At 31.8% G+C, this 27,004-nt stretch overlaps 3 protein-coding genes across 3 annotated transcripts in view; all 3 read left to right on the top strand.

The window, feature by feature from the left end:
- Positions 1-4,880, top strand: part of LOC113400044 (G-protein coupled receptor dmsr-1-like) — a 30,211-nt gene extending 25,331 nt beyond the window's left edge. The window contains exon 4 of the mRNA XM_026639411.2: positions 4,008-4,880. Within this exon, the coding sequence (XP_026495196.1) occupies positions 4,008-4,180 (173 nt within the window). The 3' untranslated portion in view covers positions 4,181-4,880. The remainder of the gene's footprint in view (positions 1-4,007) is intronic.
- Positions 1-27,004, top strand: part of LOC113400103 (G-protein coupled receptor 143-like) — a 316,948-nt gene that overhangs the window by 63,284 nt on the left and 226,660 nt on the right. The gene's annotated exons all lie outside the window — the stretch shown is intronic.
- On the top strand, positions 13,783-14,595 carry LOC113399811 (uncharacterized). The gene has a single exon (XM_026639055.2). The coding sequence runs from the start codon at positions 13,783-13,785 to the stop codon at positions 14,593-14,595; it is 813 nt and encodes a 270-aa protein (XP_026494840.2).

Raw genomic sequence — 27,004 nt, 5'->3', positions numbered from 1 at the left:
AATACATTACTCGTAATTAAATGTATTTTTATAAATCCTACGTTATGAACGCGCAATGAAAATTTAATTTATTCGTTGCACCGAAAACAAGCAACTGATTATCTCCGGGGATGCGTACGATACACTGCACAATGCAACTGTATTATTGAAAAGTACCTATGTGTGTGTTCTAAAATTAATTCCCACGCTTACAAACTACGCTCTTAAATAAAACTACTGGTTCAAAAGTATTACGTGAATAAGATATTCCGTACTCTTCAAGTCGACCGGGATTAAGAACACCATACGTGTTTCCCGAATTTAAAGACGAAGAAACCTGCGCTGTCTTTTATATTCTCACCTAGCGTTCTATTTCGCGGGTAATTTTATATAAAAATGTATATTCATATTATTTTAATTTAATTTTTTTTGAAAATATATAATGTAATGTCGAGTAAAACGATCCCTTCACCCGTACTGTGCTAATAATGTCACTCCGGATCTTTCAGAAATTAAATACTAGCGTCAATTATCAATAATATATATTATTCAGTACCTACTAATATTATCCGTCAGTTTTTTCCTTTTCCTTCTTATAATCATTACTTATTCGTAGAATAAAACAAAGTCGCTTATCGCTGTCTGTCCCTATGTATGCTTATATCTTTAAAATTGCACAACGGATTTTGATGCGGTTTTTTTTAATAGATAGATTGATTCAAGAGGCAGGTTTATATATATAATACATGCACAATATAGTAGAGAAATACAAATAATTTTAGAGGTTTCTGATGTGATGTCGTAAATAAAAACATTTTTGACGCTTACATTGCAAACTCTGGCTGAACCCTACGAGATAAAATAATGTACTACAGTATTGTACACCTTATAAAGGTCTTCAAAAAAGTTTACGCGATGGTATATGTCTATCTCTTAGGGATAACCCACGATAACCATTTTTTATCCTTTACTTTTTACGAGAGGGAATGGCTTTTTTTCGAAGTGATTTTAAGTAATAGCCTTAATCCTTACCCAATTACCTTACATATATTGTGCATTTAATATAGATCAATATGGCCCTTTACAGCATGTAATTTAAATGAATATTTTCGAATATATTACAGATTTAAAATGCAAGGACATAGCGGTTTGTATTATCTAATGAATGAAAAACTGTGAACGTTGTAAGCCATTCTGTAGTATTTTTAGTATCAGCATTGCACCCGTGCAAAGCCGGTGCGGGTCGCTAGTATAACATAAATATTTAATCGCATTCAGGATATTCACGCAGCGTATAAAATAATCTTAACTTTGAGCTTTGTAATTTTCAAGTGTAGTGTTGTACTCTATGTGTGTGATTCAGTAACAAGGGCGAGTGCGAAACTTCATAATTATAGGTATAAACGACATAATACTATCGTGTAAGATACGGTATTTTATAACTACATACTTTCATTTGTTATTTGATGGTGACAATGTTCATAGTATGTTATATATAATATGTATAATACGTACGTTGAAAAACAGCTATTTGGATGACTTATACCTTATCCATATTATTATATTTTTTAATTCTACTGACTTATAAAATTTACTGTCGCGTAATCGCATGTTAATGTCCGAAAAATGTACAAATGTTGTATAATTTATTAATCATATTAAATTTTTAACAATTGTTAATTGTTTCATAATAATCCTACGGACGATAATTTAAACATTTGTTTGAAAGAAATATGATTTTTAATTGCTCTTGATTCAAGAGTTTCAGAAATTTTACAAATATATTTTTATAAATAAGGATTAAACAAAAACTTAGAAAGAACAACTTTTAAAATAATATAATAAAAAGTTAAAAGTTACGGGAATTATCATATTCTTGTTATATTTTTAAATCAGTGTATACATTTTGAATTTATAACATTTTAAAATAATTCTTTGATGTCAGAACATTAAAGAACGATAAGTTTTTTGTATTAAACTGATGATTGAGTAAGTATAAAATCGTTTATGATTGATTGGTTTTTTCTTCATCTTCATCGAAGTAAATATTTATCACTCGTCAAATCCAAAAATACTTTACATTAACATGATGTACTGTATGCAACTATTACTGTTCACAAAATCAAAGCGCCTTGCATAGTTATTCAACATATAATTTTGTTGATTTTATTTAAGATTTTGTATGATATTTATTCGATTGAAGAGCCGGGATGGCCCAATGGTTAGAACACAATGGTTCAACCACGGACTAGCACCTAATTTTCATATGCTTAATTTGTATTTATACGCATCTTGTGCTCGACAGTGGATAAAAACCTCGTAATGGAACCTGCAGTGGATGAAAATCAAGTGTATCCACCGACAATGGTGAAGTAAGCTTCAATTACCTTCTCAAAAGGAGACGAGGACTAAGGCCAGCAGTTTAACATTTACAAGATGTTAATTTTATGACGTTGACGAATTTATCATAATTTTCAAATATTGCTTGCAATGTTATTTTATTTCTTGTCGTTAAAGAGCAAAGCCGACTAGTATCTTCTTGCTGATATCTATAAACCCTCATGTTTAAGTAGGTGTGAGTCATCTAAATCTTTTTGGGTCAAAGGTGCTATTCTTAAGGGGCTCGTTAGGAGGAGAGAAAAATTCACGTAAGTTCAGTGCAAAAAAGCTGTTAACGTTATTCTCTGTATTTTTTCTTTTCCTTTTTTATACTAAAAATTTGTTTTAATTGAATTAAAGAGAAAAGGCTTTTGTATTTTTCAAATGAAATAGTTCGTTTTGACTTAAAAAATTGGGTTATTTATTGATGTACTTTATTTGCTTAAAGTGTTTAATTGTAAATTTTCATTATATTATGAAAAACATCAAATATTTATATACAACATATATATATATATATACATACATAGCGAAGGAAAGGAAATATGAAAGTTATGAATATAATTTTATTTATGCTCCTTATGTAGATCCACCAACCGGCTATGGAACAGCGTGATGGAGTAAGGTCCAAATATTTTCCTTAAAATGCTAACCAACGAACTATTATAGAGCGTGTTACTTGACAATACGGCTTTCTGAAGTTCGTCTGGGTAGGTATTCATCATGTATTGTACCGCCAAGCAGCAATACTTAAAACTGTCGTGTTACGGTTTGGGGGGTGAGTGGGCCTGTGTAACTACAGAAACAAGGTATACTACATCTTAGTTTCCAAAGTTGGTAGCGCATTGTCGTTGTAAGGAATGGTTTTATTTTCTTACGGCATAAATGTCTATGGATAATGGTGACCACAAACCATAAGCCCATTTTTCCGCTAGCAAGTTATAAAAAAAGTAAAAGATTTACTGCCTTTATAATGCGGTTGTAAAGTGTTAAGCATATTTAAGCTGATTTGTGTGTAAGTACTAACACATCCAAGCAATCAAGTTAACCCAGCGCACACAGCAATATTTTCTTAATATTATGTTTCAATAACATTTTTATATTTTTTTCCTTTATTTTTAATCTTTTTTGTGATTCTGATAGCTTCGACTGAGAACCAATTCATTTCCCTCGACGAATTAATTAAAAAAAAAACTTATAAGATTGTAATAAGTGTAGAAGTTTACTTAGATTCGTTGCTTGTTACTGATACTCTATCTAGATCCTCTTCTTTGTATACTGCTCGATATCTTCGCCGAATGTGAACTAATTTTAATTTTAATTATTGTAGAAATAATGGTTTTATATGGTAATGTCATATAATCATATGTAAAACAAATCTGTCTAATTCAGTCCAGCACCTTCTTTTAAATGCTATCTATTTATCTTATAGATTAAATTGAATTGACTTTCAATTTGATTGTGTATTTATTGATTTTGTATTGGAAATATGACATTAGGGATAACCTTTTAAGAAATATCATTAGTAGTAGCAACATTAACGCTGCTCATCTAAAATATATCTAATTAATGTTATATTCGCAGTGCATCTATGCACTATTATTGCAGGTATTAACGATGACACAGCTAATAATTTATTTTATTAACAGGCGAGGTGATGGACCTCATGGCGTTGGTTGGCTCAGCGGTGAACTTCGTGTTGTACTGTAGTATGAGCCGTCAGTTCCGTTCCACTTTCACTCGGCTTGCTGGGAAGTTGTTACCACCACTGGTCCACCACGATAGCGAGCGCATGACCACTACCACAACGGTTAAGGCGTAGCGATCGCGGTCTGCAGTCAATACTACTGCACAACTATAAAATTGCAAATAGTGAAGTGATTCAATTCAAATAACAAAATTCCTTAATTTATTGAAAACGTGAATTGTGAGTTTCGGTCAAAGTTTTTTAAGGATCTGTATATTTAAAGTGTCTTCATGCGCTCGAAATTGTTTTATTTTCAAACAATTTCGTAGGAAAAGGAATACGAGGGCGAACTTTAACAATTGAAGTTTTGTACAAGTGGTACTGAAATCGAAAGTTATACTTTGAAATTGACTTTCATGAAATATATATGTAGTAAATAAAACCTTTATTACAAGATGTAATACAAACATGTTATTACTTTACTTAAATAAATTACATGTTTAGATATTTAGAAAAATTATCAAATTATATGTAGCTTAAATGTTTTAGCAGTAGTAGTTTATTCGTATTGATATTCGACTAGTCAGTGTTTTCTAAATTATGTTTATAAGTGATAAGAAAATTTAATATAAATATATATGGTGCTTAATTTTACAACGTATTTTTAGAATACTTTGAATTGTAGGTAATATGAAAAACAAGATAAATTCTAAATCAAAGTTACTTATATATAAAACTAATGGTATATATAAGAAATTAATATTTAAGCTAAAAATTATTTTAGCGTGATGATAGAGCAAAGTAGCAACAATATAGTTTGTGTAAGTACAAGTTTAAATTATTCATAAAATATCTATACATAATTATCCAATATACAGAATTAACAATGTATGTATAGTTATAAATATAAGTATATATAATATAGTACAGTGCGATTGGTAAATTACTGAGATCTCTTAGTGGCGCGAATCCGTTCAGATAGACACCTTTTTATAAGATAAGTTGTATTTATAAATAATATAGTTCTTGTATCGAATATGTGCCAACTTGTACTGGAGTGATCTCGGGAATGATTTGAAATTCCTGTTTCTATCTCGAGAGTTCTTTGTCCGGCAGTTAAACAAGTACGGTTTGTTATTTTTTACGATATTGTTAGCAGAATTGTCACTGAGTGATAACCAATATCCTTGTATAGGCACTACAGTATATGTGTTTTATATCGTTCAATGTGATGAAATAGGAAGCCTGTTTTGTTCTAGATAATCCTTTTAACAAAAATTAAACAACTCAACATTGAACTTAAAAAGGAACTCTAGTCATTAACGCTAACCAATGTCGTAAAATGAAACAGGAAACTAAAATTCAAATTTAACGCGTCTAAAACCGTCATAAAATAATGCAAGGTATATTATTCGAGATCATGTTTTTTTTTTATGTTAAGACATTATACTAATAACAGTCGACTATTAATAAGGTATAAAGCCATTAATAAAGTTTTATTATAAAGTTATGTATCGGAGGGCAACGTTTGCAAACGCTTTTAATTAGCAAATTCCTTTGTGATCTGGGTCGGATAGGTCTGTCGGTTAATTGACATACTAATAATAAGACTTGTATGAAGTAAACTTAATGCTTACTTGTGTAATTAAACAAAATTATTGATGTTATAAATAAAAATCGAATCGACTGTTCACGGATACCGTCATTAAAAATATAGAATAATAAATAAACCTTACATTTGTAAGTATAAATAAAAAATATATTGCATTTCTATTAAATGTAATATCAACCCTTTACCTAGGTAGCATAGCATAGGTACCTATTGACACCGAATTGTGACTGGTTTTATGTATGATATAAATGTTATTAATATATATTATTAATAAACAAGTAATCATTTACATTTTCTTACGAAGCAAACGAATAAAACGAATGTTACAATTTATAATTAAATATAAGTCATTTCAAAATATGTCAGTTGTTTTTTTGAAGGTTAAACATAATTTGTTACTCTAAAAGATTACACTCTTTTGTTTTGATATTCTATTTGTAGTGGCATTCGTTCCGTACATGTAAGTATTGCATTATCATGAAAATGATTACTTGAGTATGTACTCTTTGACATATTTATATATAGTTTATTATTAAATATAATATACATATATTAATGTTTAAAATATTATGTATACTTGTTAGAAGTGTTATTAAGTGTAAATATAAACGAAACGAGACTTAATAGTGACATCTAGTAGTTTGTAAATGTAATCTAAAGCTAGTCAAAATTTTTGTATAGATCACAAAATTGTATGTTATCAACTAATAAACAATTCAGTCAATTATAATTGGTATGATTTTATCTTTCCCGTCTTTTCTCAACCAGTAAATTACAATTACAGCTTAAGATATTATGGAAGATTATACTTTTTCTAAGCAATTTTTTTATGGTTTTTCTATCAAAGAATGTTCATCTTGTGGTTTTAATTCAGCCATAATCATTATTAAAAATTTGAAGTAAATATTCTTAATGCATTTTTTTTTTAAATTAAAAAATATATTACACTAAATGTCGTTATCAGTTAGCAAAAACTCGCTTGACAAACTAAAAGAAAAGGGTACTGAAATATTTTTCTTTGTCTATTTATACAGATAGGAAAACATCTGTTATATTTAATGATAAGCAAAGAAAACGAACGACGAAATAAATGATTATTTAGAGATAATTTATAAAAAGATCCTAATTTATTTAAAGACATCATTCTAGTTGTAGCGATATAATTACATCAAGTTGTAAAACCGTCTAAGGAACATAAAAACGGACTGGTCGTAAATTTCACAGCTCCTTTAATTTCGTTGCTGCCTGGATAAGAGTTATGTCACAACTGATCAGATAAAGTTGCAAATAGCTTCGAGTTGAATATCTTCTAGGAAGGCTCAAATCTTTCTTCCTTTTATTCCTTTAAATTTATAAAATATCTTAAAAATTAAATATAATATAAATATCCTTATGTAGTATCAGGATATTATATACGTTACATGAAAACAATACAATAACTAGTAAATAGGGTGGAGCCATTTTCCCTTTATAAATATTTTAGAACCACGTCCGCTGTCAGAACCTTGCCCCTATTATTTATCAAATTGAATTTCAATGAATAACCAACATTTATTAATGGTAGTGGTTTATAAGCTTTTTAAAAAAATCATATTTTACTGTTACAAAAACATATTTAACAAAAATACATCAAAGGACGAAATAGGAACGATATTAAATATAGGGACATACACTGTGTATAATAATTATGTTAGTGAATCGGGAAATATGAAAGGACGCAATATGTCGATGTCAAAGGTCGACCGAATCTGGTAATAAAACAGCAGAAATCTCAATTATATAATTTTACCTGGATATATCTCACATTACATATAAAATGTATATTTTGCTATGCAATAATTTAATTAAATCATCTAACATTTTCATTTTATGGAAAATACATCAAATTAAATTATTTACTATCCAATATAACAGTATAATTAAAAATGGCCGCTTCTAAAAAATTTTGAATTGTTTATAATTTTATGTCAAGCATGTCGCTGTTAATGAAACTGGTACTGAATTTATTTTTGTACGTATTGTGTTATTTTGTGTACGAGTTGGATTCTTATAAAATTGCGAGATTTACTGCGAAACCATATGATTATAATTGTTATGTTCTGTATAATATTTTAAATGTTTAACATTTATAATATTATACAGTTTGTAAACTAAGTATGAAAGAAATTTTCACAGAAATCTAGATCAATAAACAAGATTTGTGTGTATATTTATTTTCTTTTTAATAATGTATCTTCATACAAAAATCTATATTTTTGGACATCAAGCTTAATTACTATTAATGTAACGATGGTCTTAATATTCATTTTTATTAATATTAATAAGTACATGAAAGTATTATAATAATTTTGTAACGCTATATACACAACTAAATAAATAGTGACAATTAAAATTTTCCATATAATGTAATGTGGTAAAAGGACCTTCTAACAAATTGTTTTGTTTTTAATTATTTTTATAAAAAGTATTGCAAAAAATGTTAAAATGTGTATACAATTTTTGATATGTGGTGAATAAAACTTACTTAATTATATAATATAAAGGGCACTATGCCATTTATGTATATATATTGAGTGAATGTACACAGGAAATATATAAAGAAGAGCAAAATTGACAACCTCTATATAAAATAAAAACGGATGAACTATGATAACAGACAATATGATTAAATATAAAACTACGTAACTATGAGTGGCATTATGTCGTAAGTCGTATCTGGAAATATTCGAGGAACGCAACAATCGTGACCGAGCAGAGCCAAGCATGGGAGCAATAAATGAATTTAATATAAAAATGCTTGTTGACTCTATCTTTCCATCCAGCGTATGAGATCATCCCTTTTGTTAAGAGTACAGTATTAAAAAAAGTAAAGTAATACTAACAAATTGCTCACTGGTGTCTAAAGCCCTTTTTCTTAACAAGAAGTTTATTTCATCACATTTTTGTCCTTCCCTATAAAGTTTTCCTTCCACCTAAGCACGAGATGAATTATAAATACAAGTCGAACTCGTAAGCATTCTGTGGAAGTTTCCTGGGTTCGAAATCGTGAACTTCGGTTAAGGTCCACGTCTGTCCGCTGAGCCTTGTCATCTCAGCTACATATATAATCGCGAAATAAATTTTGCATTCAATAATTAAATTTACGAAGAATTTTTAGTTTTCGTATTAATTAGAGAAAAAGAACTTGTGTGTGTGTAAACAATTTAGCAAGCTTACAAATTTATATTTACACAGAAGGGAAAAATACAACAGTACAGTTTAGTTTGATGGTCACAATGTGTTAATCCGTATCAAAATAAATAACATATTCATTTTAAACGTTTTATGTAGATAGATATTGCCTTCTACACTTTGCAATTCGAACCGGTAGAAATATCGCGAAATACTTAATTAAACGCGTGATAAAATAAACGTGGCGTGTTGTACGGGAAAATAGATCGGTGTGCGAATATTTAAACATCTCATATATTTTTAAAAATAGCACTGGTTAAAATCTAGTAGAGATTTCATTATTCTACTGAATTTTCCTCCGGATAGATAGGATCCTTAGCACGAGGTTGCTATTATGCTCCAATCCAATGTTTTATATTCAATAGATATACTCAAGTATAGATAGAAAATATTTTAAAATCAAAATGGAGAAAAATAACTAGATACAACTTAATTTTCCGACACGGTTAAACAATTATGTTCTTTTTGAAAAATATAGGACCAATCATCATCGATAAATTTATCGGTTATAATAAGTTAATTTCTATATTTTTTTCCACAAGGCTTGTGGCGCGTGATCATAACAGCCTCTAACCAAACTTACAGGAAAATCAACTTACAGTACATTCAAAATTCGAATAAAATATTATCGCTTCCATTTTAAAATCTGAAAGCTACAATGTGTTTCGTAGATGACTAATATTTTATTAATTTTACCAATTAAAAACCGACTTAAATTTTTTTTTAGTCCAAAAGGGAAGTTTACCCTCATAAACAAAAAAATAATTTCATCCAAATCGGTTCATAAATGACAGAGTTCTAAGGTAAAAATCATAAAAAATTGTACTGTTGTAGGTACTTTTACAAAATATTCTTTACGCAAAAAAGCCCAGCTGGCATGATTTTTTCCAACATCTTCAACAATCGTCTTTACATTTCATAGTAGACCTTTCACATGAATTACTCCAACTATTGGTGAAAACTATATGAAAATCTGTCTGTGTATTTTCCTCGGACGCAATTAATGAGACATTAGATGTTTTCTCTTTTTTATAACAAGCTTTTAACAATGTTTGTCTTTTATTCTTCAAAAAAAGTGGAAGGCTTACAATTCGGTTTAATTTTTCTTTATATTTATTAACTCAGAACTTTTGTATAAGAGGGGAGGCTTTACTTTCCATGTGGTTCCAAATATACATTTAAAAAAAAATACCACCCCTAAGGTCGAAAAAATACGGGTGAAACTTTTTATGGGCTCGAATTTTATTTATAATTTGTTTATTTTTCAGTGTATTATAAGAAGTAAGTTTTATTTAATTTAAATTTAATATTATTTAAAAACTATTATTTCCAACCACATCAGTATAACATAATAACAAAATCCACGACGTCGTTATTCCATTTCGATAATCACAGGTAAGCATGTACTTGAAAGTTGAATAATATATCTCTTTTTTGGATTTTTTTGAGCGTTAAAATAATTTCAAATTAGATATATATATTAAGTTTTTCTCGACTCGTTCATTTTGAGAATCAGTTTGATACAATTAGTGTAAGTTGTTTTGTTATATTAACTATTGGTTTACCTAGTAGATATCTGTCCACGTAACCGTATTTCGGCCACGGAGGCTTAATTCTTAAACTAGTTATCCCTGTGGGATTTGCGTGAAATAAGTCGAATTCACTTTGCCTCAATCTCATAATCTGATAGGATGACTAATAAGATACGACTGGAACGAGTTCAGACTCAAGACTTATTTGCTTACCGAGCTAAAAGAATGCTCTTTAAGTAGTCTCTAACTCTAGAAGAAAATTTGTTGCTTAAATGAAAAAAGTCAATGCTTTTCATTGATTCAATCCGGTATTTTAACCCAGGGATTTGCAACTTCTATGTATGTACGTATCAGTATCATCATACGCTAAGCTATTGGGCCTTTGAACTTTTCATCATCCGTTGTGTCATGACAGAATATATATATACATCATCATATTAAATCATAAATTTACCATATTCACATTCTACTTAAAATTTTTCATGAATTCGAGTTAGTCTTGAAATTTGAAATCGTAGACAACACCTTAAAAGAGAAATTTACCAAACGCGGGTCTCAGGTCTGGAAATCCAAATATGAAAACATACGCTCGCAACGGAACGGATATCTCCATATTTTCATATTTGTGTTTCCCTACCATAACAGTCTGTAAACTTGATTACGAGGGTAGAGAGGCACGTGTCAGTTTGATTGCCACATTAATTGCCTATCTATGTGGCTTAAGGCTATATCGATTTAAGCGTCGATAGAGTTCTAATCAGTAATTGTTTTTAGTTTATTATTGTTGCTTTTTTCGTTACTAAAGTATATTAGTTAGTATAATGTTCTGAGAATTATTTGGCGTTACCTTTCAATTTATAAGTTTGTGTAGTTTTTTTTGTATTACATTCGATAATGGCAAGTATGTTCACAGTCGTATAATATCGGGTAGTAACTTCAATGTATGCCATTTTATAGCTGTTGTGTGTTTGTGTGTATTGTTGTTGAGTGGAAATGTCAAGTCCCTCTTTGATTATCTAAGTACAGTTTATATATATAGTTTAAATAACATATCATACAAATAAAAAAAATGAGTCGTATTTTTGAGATATATTTCGTCAAATTGACGACCCGTGAGCTTTCTAAGCGAACGTTGCAGAAACTATAACGGATCTACTGAAACAAATAATAAATATATAATCTTACAAGTATCATGGAACTTGTTTTTAGGTTTAATATAAACAAAATCTCTAAAATTTAGGTTACATTAATGGCTGCTCGAGCCGAGATGGCCCAGTGGTTAGAACGCGTGCATCTTAACCGATGATTTCGGGTTCAAACCCAGGCAGGCACCACTGAATTTTCATGTGCTTAATTTGTGTTTATAATTCATCTCGTGCTTGGCGGTGAAGGAAAACATCGTGAGGAAACCTGCATGTGTCTAATTTCAACTAATTTCTGCCACATGTGTATTCCACCTACCCGCATTGGAGCAGCGTGGTGGAATATGCTCCAAACCTTCTCCTCAAAGGGAGAGGAGGTCTTTAGCCCAGCAGTGGGAAATTTACAGGCTGCTAATGCTATTGGCTGCTCATATATTTTCCTTTTTCAAAAATAAATACTATGTTCATATTAAGTTTTTTCTTTGAATAAAATATGTCATTGCATTAAGATATTTTAAGAAGCAAGTGAGACTAGTTGTAGTAGGACCGTGTAGTAAGACTTTAAGATAGTATGATGAGTACGACAGAGAGATCGATACCTACTTCTTATATTATAATATGTATTTATTTATATAATCATATTTTTAGGAGCAAAATCGGGAAAGGTGATTATTAAATATTTCACATCAATCATTATTACAGAACAAATACAAATTAAATGCCGTCACCAGAACGTTTGCTCGCATGAAATGTTTACGAGGTAGCGTGTGATGTTAGCTTCTATCGTTAGTCGATGACGAGGCCGTTTATTCCTGCGAAAAAGAATGTCAAACAAGTCTATATCTATGTCTAGACTCCATTACTAATATTATTTATATTTGTTAATAATTGTGTTTACATGGTACTTATTCTAACTCGTAGATCACATTAGTCGCGTAGTAAAAAACACATTAGCGGTTAATTAATCTAACCTCGTGTATTACACGGCTAGCTAAAGTAGTCACGTAATACGTACAATGTATAAAGTTAAGCTATTATTGACAGATACCAAGACACTAGTAAGTGCATAAAATATATACGTTACATACGTATATGTTTTTACTTAAAAGAAAAATATTTTTGAAGTACTAATGTTTTGTTTCCTTTTATGGAAGAAATATGTTAGAAATAAAACGACTTAAATAGTTATTTGTAAAAGGTATTATGTACATTATTACGTAACATAACATTCATGAAACATCAATATCTTGTCGCATATATTACTCCCGACGAATCACGGTTTCGTAGAAAACAATGGCAGTTTGCATTGTCCTTGTATCGGAGATGCTCGAACTGAATCGACTCGTTAGCGGTGCATACACTTATCGTTCGTTCTGTTGAAATGTCAATTGGTAGTTGGCACAGCGTTTCATTTGCCATATATGAGTGTTTGGAAAAGATAAATTATCGGTCGAGGTTTTATTTCATCCAACTATTATAAATATCTATACATATAATAAAATTGGAGTGTCTCTTTGTAATATTAAAATAACCGCTTTTTACTAAATTCATATATATGTATACACGGTACATATACCAAAGTATAATTTTTCAATGTGTCTGTCTGTCCGTCTATCTGTCTCTTTGTTCCGACTAATCTCTGGAACAGCTGGACCGATTTTGAGTCCCGCTAAAATCAGTCCAGCATTCATTAGGAGATAGCTGATGTAATAAGGAGGAAATTAGGCTACAACAATAACTTTTTATTAAATTCGCGTGGATCGCGGGCACAGCTAGTATTCAATAAAACAAGTATTCTTTTTATAAACATCGTATTATTTTTCTCTCATAATTTTATGAACTTGTTTTAAAAGTAGAAAATTTCTTTTTTTACAAATTAATAATTTTATTCAAACAATAAGTAGCTTCGATAGTCCATTTTGTAATTATCGGATTCTTGCTTTGTTTCAGTAAACTGCATGATGCACTTTACGACGAAGTAAATAAATTGAATGCATATCAAATTTAATCCTTAACGTCGCAGTGCTTTGTTTCATTGAGCCATATCGTAGACTTGCAATTTTAAGTACTTTTTCGTTCGACTCGTGTGATACACGTTCATGGATTGGATAGAAGTAGGCGGACGAGCAAATTACCACCTGATGGTAAGTGGTCACCACTGCCCATAAACAAGCTCGCCTAGTCGAAGTCGGCACGAATCTCTCCGTGGATCGGATGGGAATGCTGGGCTCCATGTCGAAAACGGAGGCATTTTTTTTCCAAGGTTCACGGAGAGGACCCCCACGAAGGACGAGTATCACCGTCCTGGGGACGGTGATCAAGGTGCAGGCCCAGATGAAGTATCTGAGCCTGATCCTGGACGGACGATGGAGCTTCTGGCAATATTTTGTCAAACTCGGCCCCAAGCTCATCAGTGGTGCCGCCGCCCTAGGCCACCTCCGAACGTGGGAGGACTGGGTTTGCTATGCCGGCGGAGTGAGGCCGATGGTGCTGTACGGTGCCCTAATTTGGATGGACGCCCTCACCGCTGACAATTGGGCCTTCTTGCGGAAGCCCCAGAGGGTCATAGCGGTTGGAGGTATCAAAGGGTATCGTACGGTGTCGTGGACGGCGGCGACACTTCCCGCGGGCGATCCGCCTTGGGAATTCCAGGCGGAGGTGGTCGCGGAGGTGTACCGGTTCCGGGTCGAGGCGAGGAATCGCGGCGTTTGTCCAGGGTCGGCGGAGGTCGGGTGGATCAGAGCTCTAGCCCAGCAAGCTCTGTTCGTCCGATGGGAGGATGAGCTGGGGTCACCCTCGGCTGGCCTGGTGGCAGTGGAGGCAGTACGTTCCCACTTGAGTCGCTGGGTCAAGAGGAAATGCGGCACACTCACATTCAAAATGACGCAGGTACTTACCGGGCACGGATGCTTCGGTAAGTACCTGAACGGGATAGCGCGGCGGGAGGTGTCACCCTCCCGCCACGAGTGTGGTGCGTCAGTGGTCACTGCGTACCACACCCTGAGTGAGTGTGCTGCATGGGGGCTCCATTAGTATTCTCTGGTGGCAACTGAGCCAGGCGGAGACCTCTCGCTGCCGAGTATCATCAATGAAATGCTCGGTAGCGAGACATGCTAGTCGGAGATGCGCTCCTTCTGCGAAATAGTCACGTCGCAGAAGGAAGCCGCGGAACGGGAGTGCGAGAAGGATGTCGCTGCAGATCCGCTCCGCCGAAGACGGCCGGGAGGAGGAAAAGGTGCTATGCGCACCTTCTCCCCCTGCCTCAGTAGGCACTGAGGGTTAGGGGGTTCTCAGTACCCCGGGTATCCCCCTAGGAATTGGAGGCCCGCATATACGAGTATAAGCTCTCTTATAATGTACATTACTTTGGATTTTTTCTATTTAATCTGTTAACAGTCCGTTGTGATCGAAATTTAATAAATAATTTATAATAAATTATTCAAACTTGATGATGAGCTTATTCATGAGTTATTCATTATCACAATCTGTGGTCGTTAATTTCATAAATTCATACATATTTAGATCGACACTAATATTATCAGCGCATAATTTTATATACTGAAAAAAAAAAACATTGTCTTAAAATGCCAAAATATTCTCAAAGCTATCATAGTAAAAACAACAAAGATTAAGAGTCTTCGGCTTCAACTTTCGACAAATTTGCTTTCATTATTCATTGTTGAAGAGCTTAAGTGATTTTTTTAGACTTAAAAATAGACTACGTTTACAGATATTCTGAGATCTAGGACATAATAAGTATTGCGTGGCTTAGCATAAACGAAAACGATATTCTGAAGTCTTAGAGTTGATGAAAAATGTTCGACTAAGCCAGAGCAAGTAACCCACAGCCCATAACAGCAAATTTAAAAGATTGTTTATAGATTATAATTATATTGCAAGCTTTATTTTTTTTTAATCGGAAAAGCATTTTCTTGTTGAAATAATTGGATTTTATGGCGAAGAGCCAAAAGTGAAATTCAGAAAAACGAAAACAACTAATAAGAGCTGTCTTATTTTTGTTTCGGTAAATCCTTACGACCTAATCCGTTTCACATGATAATATGGATTATAAATAGTAAAATATATATGTTCCGTTCACATTTTATTAAAGTAAGTTAAGGAAGTTGAATAAGCCGAGATGGCAATGATTTCGGGTTTAAGCACCACTGAATTTTCATGTGCTTAATTTGTGTTTATTATTCATCTCGTGCTCGCCGGTGAAAGAAAACATCGTGAGGAAACCTGCATGTACATATCTAATTTCAACGAAATTCTACCACATGTTGTGTTAAGGAAGTTGAAGTATAATGTCATGTATTTACTAAAAAAATACTCAAGAGACAAGTTAGATTAATTGTAATTGAGTTCTACGTGTTTCATTCATTTATAGTTCAATTAGGTAAAGATAAAATTATTGTATCAATAAGTCAATTAAGACTGAAACTGCCTCTTAATTTGTTATCTTATATAGTACTACAGTTTTAAAGATAAATTATTTATTGTTAGATAATGCTCTGTTATAAATATTTTTTCAGAATAAGTCAAATCTTTGAAGTTCTTATCTCCATTGAAAACAATAATGTAAGTAATAATATCAATACAACTGTAGTCACGACTGGGTTTTTTTTAATTACTTTTATTTATTGATTTATGTACCTGCCAACGTGGTGAGTATTATTCTAATCGAATAATCGCTGCTCTAATACGGTTTGGTGGTTCATATACATTAGTTTTATATTAATATTTATGTATATAAATAGATTTTCTTTATACATTTATTAATCTCGAGTGGCACACATAACGTGGCGAGGAAAAATGGAAAATATCAATTGGCGCGTGTTTACACAGCGAGTTCATAACTTATAATATATTTTATGCAATTTGTAATACCGACGTTAAACTGTAATTTAAAGGTGAACATTACAATATTGAATAAGATGATATCAAATGAGACCCTTTTAACCAGAGTGCAAAATATGTGATTTTATAAAATGTATAATGAGGCCCCAAAATTCTTTTGAGCATTTTTACTTGTGAATAACACATAGTAAACATAAAGTTTATGTTATAATATAATTATACACTATTACATATAATCATTTTAATTTTCACTTCTATCAACCATATATGTATATCTTTGGACAGTTATTATTATATGCTATAATAATTATTTTTTATTAATTTGTATAATAATAAAACACGACAGGGACGATTCAGTGTGTATCTGTATCAGTATTGGTGTGTGTATTTTCAATATTATTAACAATGTCGAGAAATATTGTTGATACGAGTAAATATAAGTTTTTGCTATATTGTCTAAGTAGGCCAGTTGTAATATACAAATGTTAGGTCGGGCTCGTACTATCATAAGTTAGGTATCGACAACTTAACAATGTGTCTGAAGAGTGTGAAGAGTTTACAGTAAATATTTACATTGTTGTTTTTTGAGAAAGATAAATCATCATTTTAATGGAGGGAATTTTTTCTCGCTTGGTAGTCTCTTCAAGCTATTCACTAAAAACTCCAATTTCTATCTAGAGTTTTTGTGTAAAACAAAAATAAAGCTCTCTTAATTAATTTGATATTTAAAAAGGGCTTTAAAGTGCTGTTTGGTCTATCTTTATTCATTTTTAATGCCGTTATAAATAGCCTATTATTATGGCTTATGTTTGTTCCTGCTTAAAGCGTTTTAATTAATATAATAAGTCATAAATAAACCATGTCAGTGGAGTAATAATCAGGATATAGTAGGTATTTAATCATAGAGCAATTTGACGCACCGTCGAAACTTTGACACGGGTCCTCAGATCGTTACAGGATGAGAAAGTGTTCAGCGTTCGCTCTTCATTCACATTCACTTTGAATGAAGGGTCTTGCTAGGCTAACAAATATAGTATTATAATATCTGTGGATTACAATTATAATTGACACCTGCTAAGAAATACGAGATATATAGAATTATGTATTAAAATTTTATTAGAGTATTAAGTCAGTATATGCGTAACAGTTGCAAAATAAACAAAGGAACATAATTAATATTTCATCATTAAAAGTTTCACCAACCTATAATAATAAAACTTTTTAACTTTCTTTCATCTTGTTACACAAAGGACTAGTATCTTACGAGATTTATCATACTACTAGTTAGTTTAGATTGTCGATATATAAAAGTATACAATCAAATAGGAACTTAATAATAATTAGAACCCTTATATAATTAAATCTTTTTATTATTCTGTAAGTGATTTATCATATGAAAATATAAAAATGTAAAAATATATTTTAATCAGCAAAAATTGGTCTATCAGGCCAAATTGCAACTGTAACAATTTATATAATAATTACATTATTTTACTTCATTGACAAATATCAGGCTCAGGTCTGCGTTATGTCTAACATTAATTACGTTATAAAGATTGCTGTTAGCATTTATCTTTGGGTATCGCGACGTATACGTCTTGATGAGAATGGAAACTAAATTAGTAAACTGCGCTTTATCACGGACCAAGCTCAAACAAATTCCGGCCATGAATTTTAGAAGAGTATTCAACTAGAGTCATAGCATTTGCTCGCCTGAAAGAGCAAATTTAATCGTGTTGTATACAGTTACATTTTTTACAGTTTGTAAAATTGTTATACCAATATTTTTGTTATAATCATATTTGATTGTGTAAATATCATTATATCTTTGTTATGAATTGTATAGAAAATATTTACATAAGATATATCAGAATATTTCTAAAAAGGCTGACAAGTTTTTCCGAAATCATTTGTTGCTTAAAATAATGGACGGGAAAAAAATACCTTTTCACATCACGAAAGCTTGTATATAAACACAACAATTGGGATTGATATATTGACGTTAACATAATCCCCAGGCAAGTCACGCAAAAAATGTTTGAAGTTGAGCCAACAAAAAGGCATCCATTTTATTTGTTACATCTGGTGTATTTGGTCGTCCTTATATAGATAGTCTTGTAACACTATTATCATATAATGCACATTATATTATATTTATAATAAATTATTTCTTTTTGATTTCAGATTATTTAACCTTAAAAAAGAAGGTGGCTATGACTTAAAAAAGAAGGTGGCTATGTAGTCTCTATGTATTTGCTCTCGAATCATTTAATACATCTTTAATAAAAAAAATATAAAATTTAATTTTGGCTCTACTTAGTCAATGCAGGTTTTTAGATACTCCAATTTGAGGAACGCTGAGTTATAAGTCACAAGACGGAAGGCATCAAGTATTATATCGAAAAGATCCCGTAGCTTCTACGATAAGTGCTGAAGATTGCTATTGAAGAGGTTTTTGGGAGTAAAAGCTCCATATAGCTCCCTAGAGACCCGGGTATCTTACTAAAATATTAAGTATTGTCTTCTTTACAATACAATGTTGTCTAATAGAGCGTTTTTTTACCTTACTTATTGCTTCTGTTATATTCTCTAACTCGATATGCCACAGTTGATATTAAAGGTAGTCTAAATTTTAATTTTCTAATGTGAAAAAATGTGATCAGGAAATTAATTCTGTACGAAAATTAGACAGGGATAGCAAATAATAAAACAGTTTTATTATGCTATTGTTAAGAATATACCAATTAGTAAAAAATAGCTGAAGCATCTATATCTAAATCTCATTATAAAGCCTTTGATTATACCTATAACATTTGACAGTACGCCAGAAGGCTATATAAGTGTAAGATTTATGCTGCGGGACTCTGTGATAATAATTAGTATATTATTTAATAAGTAATTAAACAATATCATTTATTAATAGTGATAATAATGCAGTTATATTTTAGCAATTAAATAATTAGTAATTTTTTTAAATTTATTACATTGGATTTGTTTGATAGATAGATGTCAAGAAAGTAAGTGTTGAGTGTGATAAATTAATATTAAGTCATGAAAAATGTCAGTTTCACACAATATAATTTTAAAACAACAGAAATATGGCAATGATCTTATTAATATCAATATTTGATTTTTAAAATGAAGACGTTACAAATAATTTCATCAGTAATGGTTGATGCTTTCTTTAAAAAATGCAGCGTACGTGACGATATGCTAAAGTTGAAATCAATATATTTAGCATACATTTTCCAGATATTTTGGGGATACCAATGTATTACTGTATTCTTCAAATATCAAAGAGATTAGATTAAAACATACAAACTAAAAAAAAAAATTACTACACAAAGGAAATAAAAATAGGGTATATTTGTATCATTTCCGTTCCTACCACTACCAGAGAATGAAAATAGGAATAAGTTGCTTATCACGTCACTTTTAGTAGATTAGCTCCCTATCCTTGCTTCACACGTGTAAAATAAGGGTTTATATACAACTTTTAGAACAAACATAAAAATATAAATTCTTGTGTTTTCTTTTGTTTTGAAATTCTCGCCTTTCCTGTACAATATGCTTATAATACATATAAACCTTTATCTTGAATGAGTCCGTTTATTGATAAAATTGCATTATAATACGTTGCGTACCTTGTATAAAACATCTAAACGTACAGACAGCGAGAAGTGACTTTGTTTTATATAATGTATGTAACAAAAGATAACTATTCGCTATTTTTAGAATATTTCTCGTAAGAATTTTGGTATATCAGGAAATACCTTACCGAAATACCTAATAATGATATTGGCAATATATTGATTTAGGTACCTAACGTTCAGATTAGAATACTACTAAAAATAATACTCGTGAACCATTAAAGCGCGTTTTAACGTTTAAATTCTGTTCCATTTATAATACGTCGATGCTAGAGGTGTATATGTGAAAAGAAAGTTACGAGAAAAGTTAAAGAAAATCAGAAGACTACCTAATTTTCATAAATGGCTTATGAATATTAATTACCGGCCCATATCTATAATGTCGGCGATTATATCGGAGATTACAATTATTCTTCATTATGTTAAAATCAATCTGTCACCTTATCAACATGAAGATGTAGCTCAAAGTTTCGAATGTAACGAAGCTTCTAAAATATTTTCTAGATATCATTGCAAATGCGGTGGCGGTCGAAATGAATTTACAAATTGATGCGATGTGTCCTAATTCTGAAAGATATCTTAAAGATAAACCGTTATCTACGATACCATTTGTATTCTAACGTCTACTAGTTGTATTGTAAATAATATTTTTAGTTTATAAATATGTATTTACATAAGAATTATTTTCAATAAGGCCTTACTAATATACCAATACAAATTAAAAATATTTACTGTACAAATGATGAGATGACTATGTTAGTCTCATAAACGATATAACGTTATAAGGGTAAAACGTTGTACATTCAATGAGTTCCCCAATTACGATGGTATCAAGTAAGCGTCCCCAGCCTCGACCCTTTCCCTCCATTCTGCAGACTTTTGGATCACCCTTAGCAAACTAAAATCTTCTGAATATATGGAGTTAATCAGCAAATGCTTTATTATTATGGATTTATACGGATGATCGTCACCTTGAGCGTTGTGGGATTGCCAACAATAAATAAATCCGATTTTGTAGTTTTTCTAATTAGTTTAAGATGCTTGCTACTATACTACTTACACTCAAGATCGATGAATCTATAAGTAGCAAGCGTTCCTTTTTATGTTCTCCGCCAACTTTTTTTCATCCTTCAATCTTCTTGAAGCAACGCTAGAAGTTTTTGCCGGTGCCAATCCACCAAGCAGCACCGTCACTTGAAAAAATTAATTAAGTTTTCGGTACCATCTCATAAGCAACTTGCGGATTGTCCTTTTAAGAGTGCTTATGTTCTACTTGTTCAATAAGGACGATATTTTTAGATTTATTCTTTAATAATATATTTATTTTGTTAATATTCTACAGTTTGGAATCCCAATTCTACAGTTTGGAATCCTAATTATAACATTCATGTAGATAAGATAGAAAGATTACAAAATAAGTTCTTAAAACATTTGCGATTCAGAGCTGGTTTATCTGATAACGAAGATATCTCTAGAATAGTCCCATTAACTGTGCGTAGACAATTAAGAGACCAAATATATTTGTATAAAATAATTAATAACATGGTTGACTCTAAATATCTTCTAAGTAACATATTATTTAAATGTCCTCGTCTTAGTGCTAGAAATAATTCATTGTTCTTTGTACCCTCATGTAGAAATAAATTTACAAAACATGTGTTTTTGTACCGTTCTTGCTTAAATCATAATAATAACTTCCAAAAATTAGACATTTTTTGCCCAAAAATTGGTGTATATAAAAGAACAGTTCGTGATATCTTAAAATGTTAACTGTTTCAAAATTGATACTGTACTTATATACTGTTTTCATTTTAATTTTAATTTTAATTGTAAATATATATATATTTTTGTGTATTAGCTTTAAGTGGAAACTTGATTGATTTGTGTTTTATGTTATATTTTTGTTTTATATTACAGTGTTTTTAAAATTGTTTGTTTCCCAAATAAATAAATAAATAAATATTGCAACAAAATCATAAATTTGTGAATAATGTTAAATTTTTGGAATAAATCTTTTTTACAGACAGAAAGATGAGTTTTATCTCATTGTTATTGTATGTTTGTGTTTATGTATAAGTAACAATCATAAATAAATAAGAAAACGCTTTTGTTTTAAAACGCTTTCGTTTGAGATTTCCAAGATAATTTTAATTTAGAAACTTTGCTCGTTTCCATAACGTAATAAAGTAAACAATTATTTTCAATCAGTAACTGATAAGGATGTTTAATTAATGAAGAGAACGGCTCTGTCAATATAAGCTTGATAAGACTACGATCGATAACTTGGAGAGATATGGCTATTGTGTATTATGGCCGTACAAAAGTTGTAGTAGAGGTTTATATTATTTTTAATGATGTCTGAGTTTAAAGGTATTGGTAGTTTAAAAGGTTTTTTAACTCATTATATATTACTTATAGAATACAGTGAAGAGAAGAGAAAGAGAGATATATTTAACTCAATTCATTTAGTTCGAGTTAACGTAGTTTAATGTCACGAAGATTACAAAAAGTTTCTAATATATCATTAAGGTGAAGTAGTCGGTCAAGACTTCAGAAACTCACAACCCGACTTGCTCGGCACCTCGACGATGTGTGTAGAAATCGTTTAGACTCAGTAAGGGTTCAAAAATCAAATGTCGAAAGCACTGAAGACCCGTACCATGGAGTCGGTGACTCAGAGAATCGTGGTTCTGGTGATATCTGTGTATTGGGTGGACGTTCTAACTACTTACGGGTGTGCCTAGTGGATAGGGTTCGACGATATCTTACGAGTGATTGGCCTTACATTTAGGCCCCTACAGGTAATTACCGGACCGTTCGGTAAGTACCTGCATAGAATAGGTGGGATTGTCAACCTCCTGCCACGAGTGTGGTACGCCTGTGGACACGGCTTACTACACCCTGATTTTAGCGCCATTCCTTTGCGGCTTACCAATACTTGTATCGGCGGTGCCCTCTCGTTGAGCGAGAGGTGTTAGGAAAGAGAAGGTCTCAAATATGTTATGCTGCAACAGTAGGCTGCGAAGCAGGAGCGTCAGCAAAGTGTCTCTATTGACCTGCTTTGCCGAAGAAGATCGAGGAGTATGCGTGTATAGTGACACATTCCCACTGGTCGCATTGAGCGTCACCGAGTTTTTCTATATTTTATGATAGAAAATTGTAACAGTAATAATATTTGTGATACAAGATAATCTTAGTACGATGTATCTTTACTAACGCGTATGTACGGTACGTATAGTATTAAGGAAAGTTCGTGATCACATAAAAGAGCATTAGAGTTGCGTAATCAAATTGAAGGGCATTGTTAGGTTGAAGGCTTTGAGTCGTGACTTGTGTCTCGTGGGTCACAGCTGCCTCGGGATCACATAGTAAATAACGTCTGATGTAAGTACGATATAATTACATTTTGTAATGTCAAAAAGAAGTAAGTTCTAACTAAAAAGCTAGATTTTTTTTCCAGTGATATACATTGGCTTATATTTTTTGTATATTTATAAAATAAATAATTCATTTGAAATAGTAGTTGTAACTCGCCCGCTTTGCCTGACTCAAGTTACAGCATCGTATTTTTTTGCGACTATCGTGGCTTAATGTTTACCTATTTGATTTTTTTTTATTATTTAAAAAAATAAGACTAATACGGTAGATTTTTTTTTAAATTAAAGAGTGTCCTTAGGTATATAATTTAAAAAAACGAATCATCTGCAGCTAGGAAACCTTTGCACCAGCTGTCAACGCCTTATACCATATACGGCCATTTATCAGAATTAGTTACACATTTTCTTATAGAGTGACTCTAATAAAGAACAAAGAATTAAAAGAAAAATAAAAAATAGTCTCCTTCCACTTAATCTGCGTAAACGTAGAACGTAATTTAGTAATTAGTGAATGTGTGTGTGTGTGCAATAGAGGGGAGCCTAATGTTTATATTTCTTTTGTGTTTGTATGTGAGTATACGTATTTATAGAATCATCATTCTGACTGTGTTAAATGTAAATGGTATGTTATCGGAAAGGTATATAATCCGTCGTTGTATACAATGGGATATTTTTTTTTATAATAATGAATGCTTTAATAACTAGTTGCAGATATTATAGTTAATTGTAGTTTAGACTTTTGTTATCGCGTATCCCACTTGTCCACCAAGACAAATAAAAGATACCAATAATAATTGATTTAACACATATTTTAAAAGTATCTTAAATGACATAATACAAGTATACATTTTATACGTTATCTTACAATTCCGGGAAAATGTGAACAATTGTTTAAGAATTGTTCACATTTCCCCGGATAGAAAATTTATGATTTATTTTGTAATATGCTCTTTTCCTAGGAAACCTACATTTTACATAGCAATTGGAAAAATATCAGATTCCTCAAACTGGCATAAGAGGTAACTATGACTTATGAAAGAACGATTTTAAAATAAAACATGAAGATTTTGAAATTCGGTGGGTGTGCTTCGTTACAGCAGACAGGTGCTGCTCCTCCTTCGCGTCTTTGGTGTCTTAGAAAACTTTCTTGGTGCTTTTTCCAGTGAATCATTGGTTCAGACCAACAAGACCACGTAGAGTCAGAGATAAAGACACAGAGTCGGTTTTGTTTAGTTTTTATATATTTCCCACTATCATTTCTCGAGAAAATGTATAAAAACCTACGTTGTCTATGGTACTGTAGCCTGATTGAAAGCCGGCTGCTCTGATGGCTGGGACTACTCAAGCTATCTATTGAGACGGTTCGTGCTCGGTTCCGTTCGAGCTTATATACGTGGCTCAGATGGGTAAGGAGTCGGTAGTTTTTAAAAGTATTTTATCACCCTTCTTGAAGAACATTACAATCCTACTCCTGTGGTTATGATAATAAACGTATATTTAACAAAGTGTTTGTAAAATTTAATCATAACAAAAACAGCCAAAATTTTAAAAAAGGGCTTAGAAATATTTAATTTAATTGAAAAATAACAAATTTTTCAACTCAAACAAAACAAAGGTCAATGGTCTCACAGCTTTAGTCTTATGATATAAAATGTTGAGATGGACATGTTCTCATCTAATATGGCAACCTTTTTTTGTTCGGTACCTTCACATTTGAACCAAAACGGATCTGTCATTGTCCTTTATATTCTGCGTATACTGATTGCATTTGAATACTCATTTATCAATGTTGCTACACAACAAATTGAATTAGAGCGTCACACTGAGATTATCTGATTTGTACAATGTGTTGAAATATTTTGACTAAGCCCGATTCCGAGTAGTCGCTTTCAACTGCTTTCCTTTTCTCCCTAGGTAATATAGGCCGGAAAAACCTTAAAAAAATGTATATCTAATATAAATTATATATTATATGTTTCTTGCTGTTAGGGCTTTCTGTAAGTACTCAGGGTGGATACCACCCACTCATCAAATATTCTATCGCTAAGCAGCAAAACTTAGTTTTGTTGTGTTTCGGTAACACGGTGTGTGAGCCAGTGTAACTACAGGTACAAGGGACATAACATCTCAGTTTCCAAGGTTGCGATGTAAGAAATTAAAATTTCTTACAGTGTCAATGTATTTGGGCAGTTTTTTTTTTCGAGCTGTGTATTGCTGTTGGCCCTAATGGCCTCTACAGCGTCACCTGGCGGGGTAGGCGAGCTAAACTACTCAAGCCTTGATGTTGGGAACCCACTTAAGGGATCAGAATACGCGCGTCCTAAGGGTGCCTCCTGGCCAGGCCAGGCCAGTCCAGGCCGGACCTCGGCTTAGGACGCCGTCGTCGGTGGGTGAGAGGAATGGCGTGTGCATTCATCGTCGTACGCCTACGCGTCGACGAGTAACGGTAAATATGAGGGACTTCGACCCCGCCGGCGGAGTCGGGGTGTGTTATCTGTGTCATGTAGGTCGTGTTTAAGACGCCTACGGATCGGTTAGGGGAAATCCAAGGGGCTATATTTGCTTGCCTCGGATATTAGTGGGTTAGTAGTGGATAGTGAGTGTTGCGACGCTTTGTCGAAATATCTAATGGAGAGGTATGGGCAGTGGCTTTTACTTACCATCAGGTGGTCTATTTGCCTGCACCTACCTATGCTATAAAAAAATGGTACTTGATCCTCTTTCTTAATATTTATATATGAATAAATTATATTAAAATACAAAAAACAAATAGAAATCTCAATATAATTATGTATAAACTTAATAACAATTTATTTTGTAAAACAGCATCTAAATATAGAAAACACGATATAAAAAGAGAGAAAATAACAATTTAATTCCATTATTATTAGACAGGATATTTTTTATTTAGAACTACTTTATTTTGTTGATAGTTCAAATAACTATTTTTTTTTAAAGTAAACAATCACTCATTAAGGCTTTTTTATCAAAATAACTTTAAATCTTGAACGGTTACATTTATTAAAATGTTATGTCTACTTAATATAAATTGTATAGGGTCAAATATGCTAAGAATAGTGTAGTCAGTAGGGACAGATTTAAAGAATTTTGAAGAATACGACTCGCTTTCGACAATTTCTTACAGAAAAATCCTGTTCTTGAAGAAAATGCAATTTTTTGTTGTATGTTTTGTACGAAATGTTGTATAGAAAAATGTATTTTATTTTTGTTATTTATGGTATTTTTCGTATCTTTAGTTTGTTCTCTATATCAACTCTCGAAGTCTTTTGATCCTTTTAGGAATAGGGTTCTAATCTTGAGATTAAACGATATATAATCGAAAGTCATGAACAGCATTTGAAGACTGTTCTTTGAGAATAATAGTTAGGTAGCCATGCCGACCCTTCTCAAATTTCCAACCTGTATAGTTTAACTATTGAATGCCTTTCACAAACGCAGATAAATAAGGGAATTCATTTATAAAAGGTTTTAATAATTAAACGTGAGGCGTTTTAACTCAAATATTATCATTAAAAGAAAGAAGATGAGGAGTGA

The sequence above is a fragment of the Vanessa tameamea genome, chromosome 8 (genome assembly GCF_037043105.1).
Source record: "Vanessa tameamea isolate UH-Manoa-2023 chromosome 8, ilVanTame1 primary haplotype, whole genome shotgun sequence".
Taxonomy (NCBI): Eukaryota; Metazoa; Arthropoda; class Insecta; order Lepidoptera; family Nymphalidae; genus Vanessa; species Vanessa tameamea.
The sequence above is the reverse complement of the archived record's forward strand: the minus strand, read 5'-3'. Positions and strand labels throughout refer to the sequence as shown.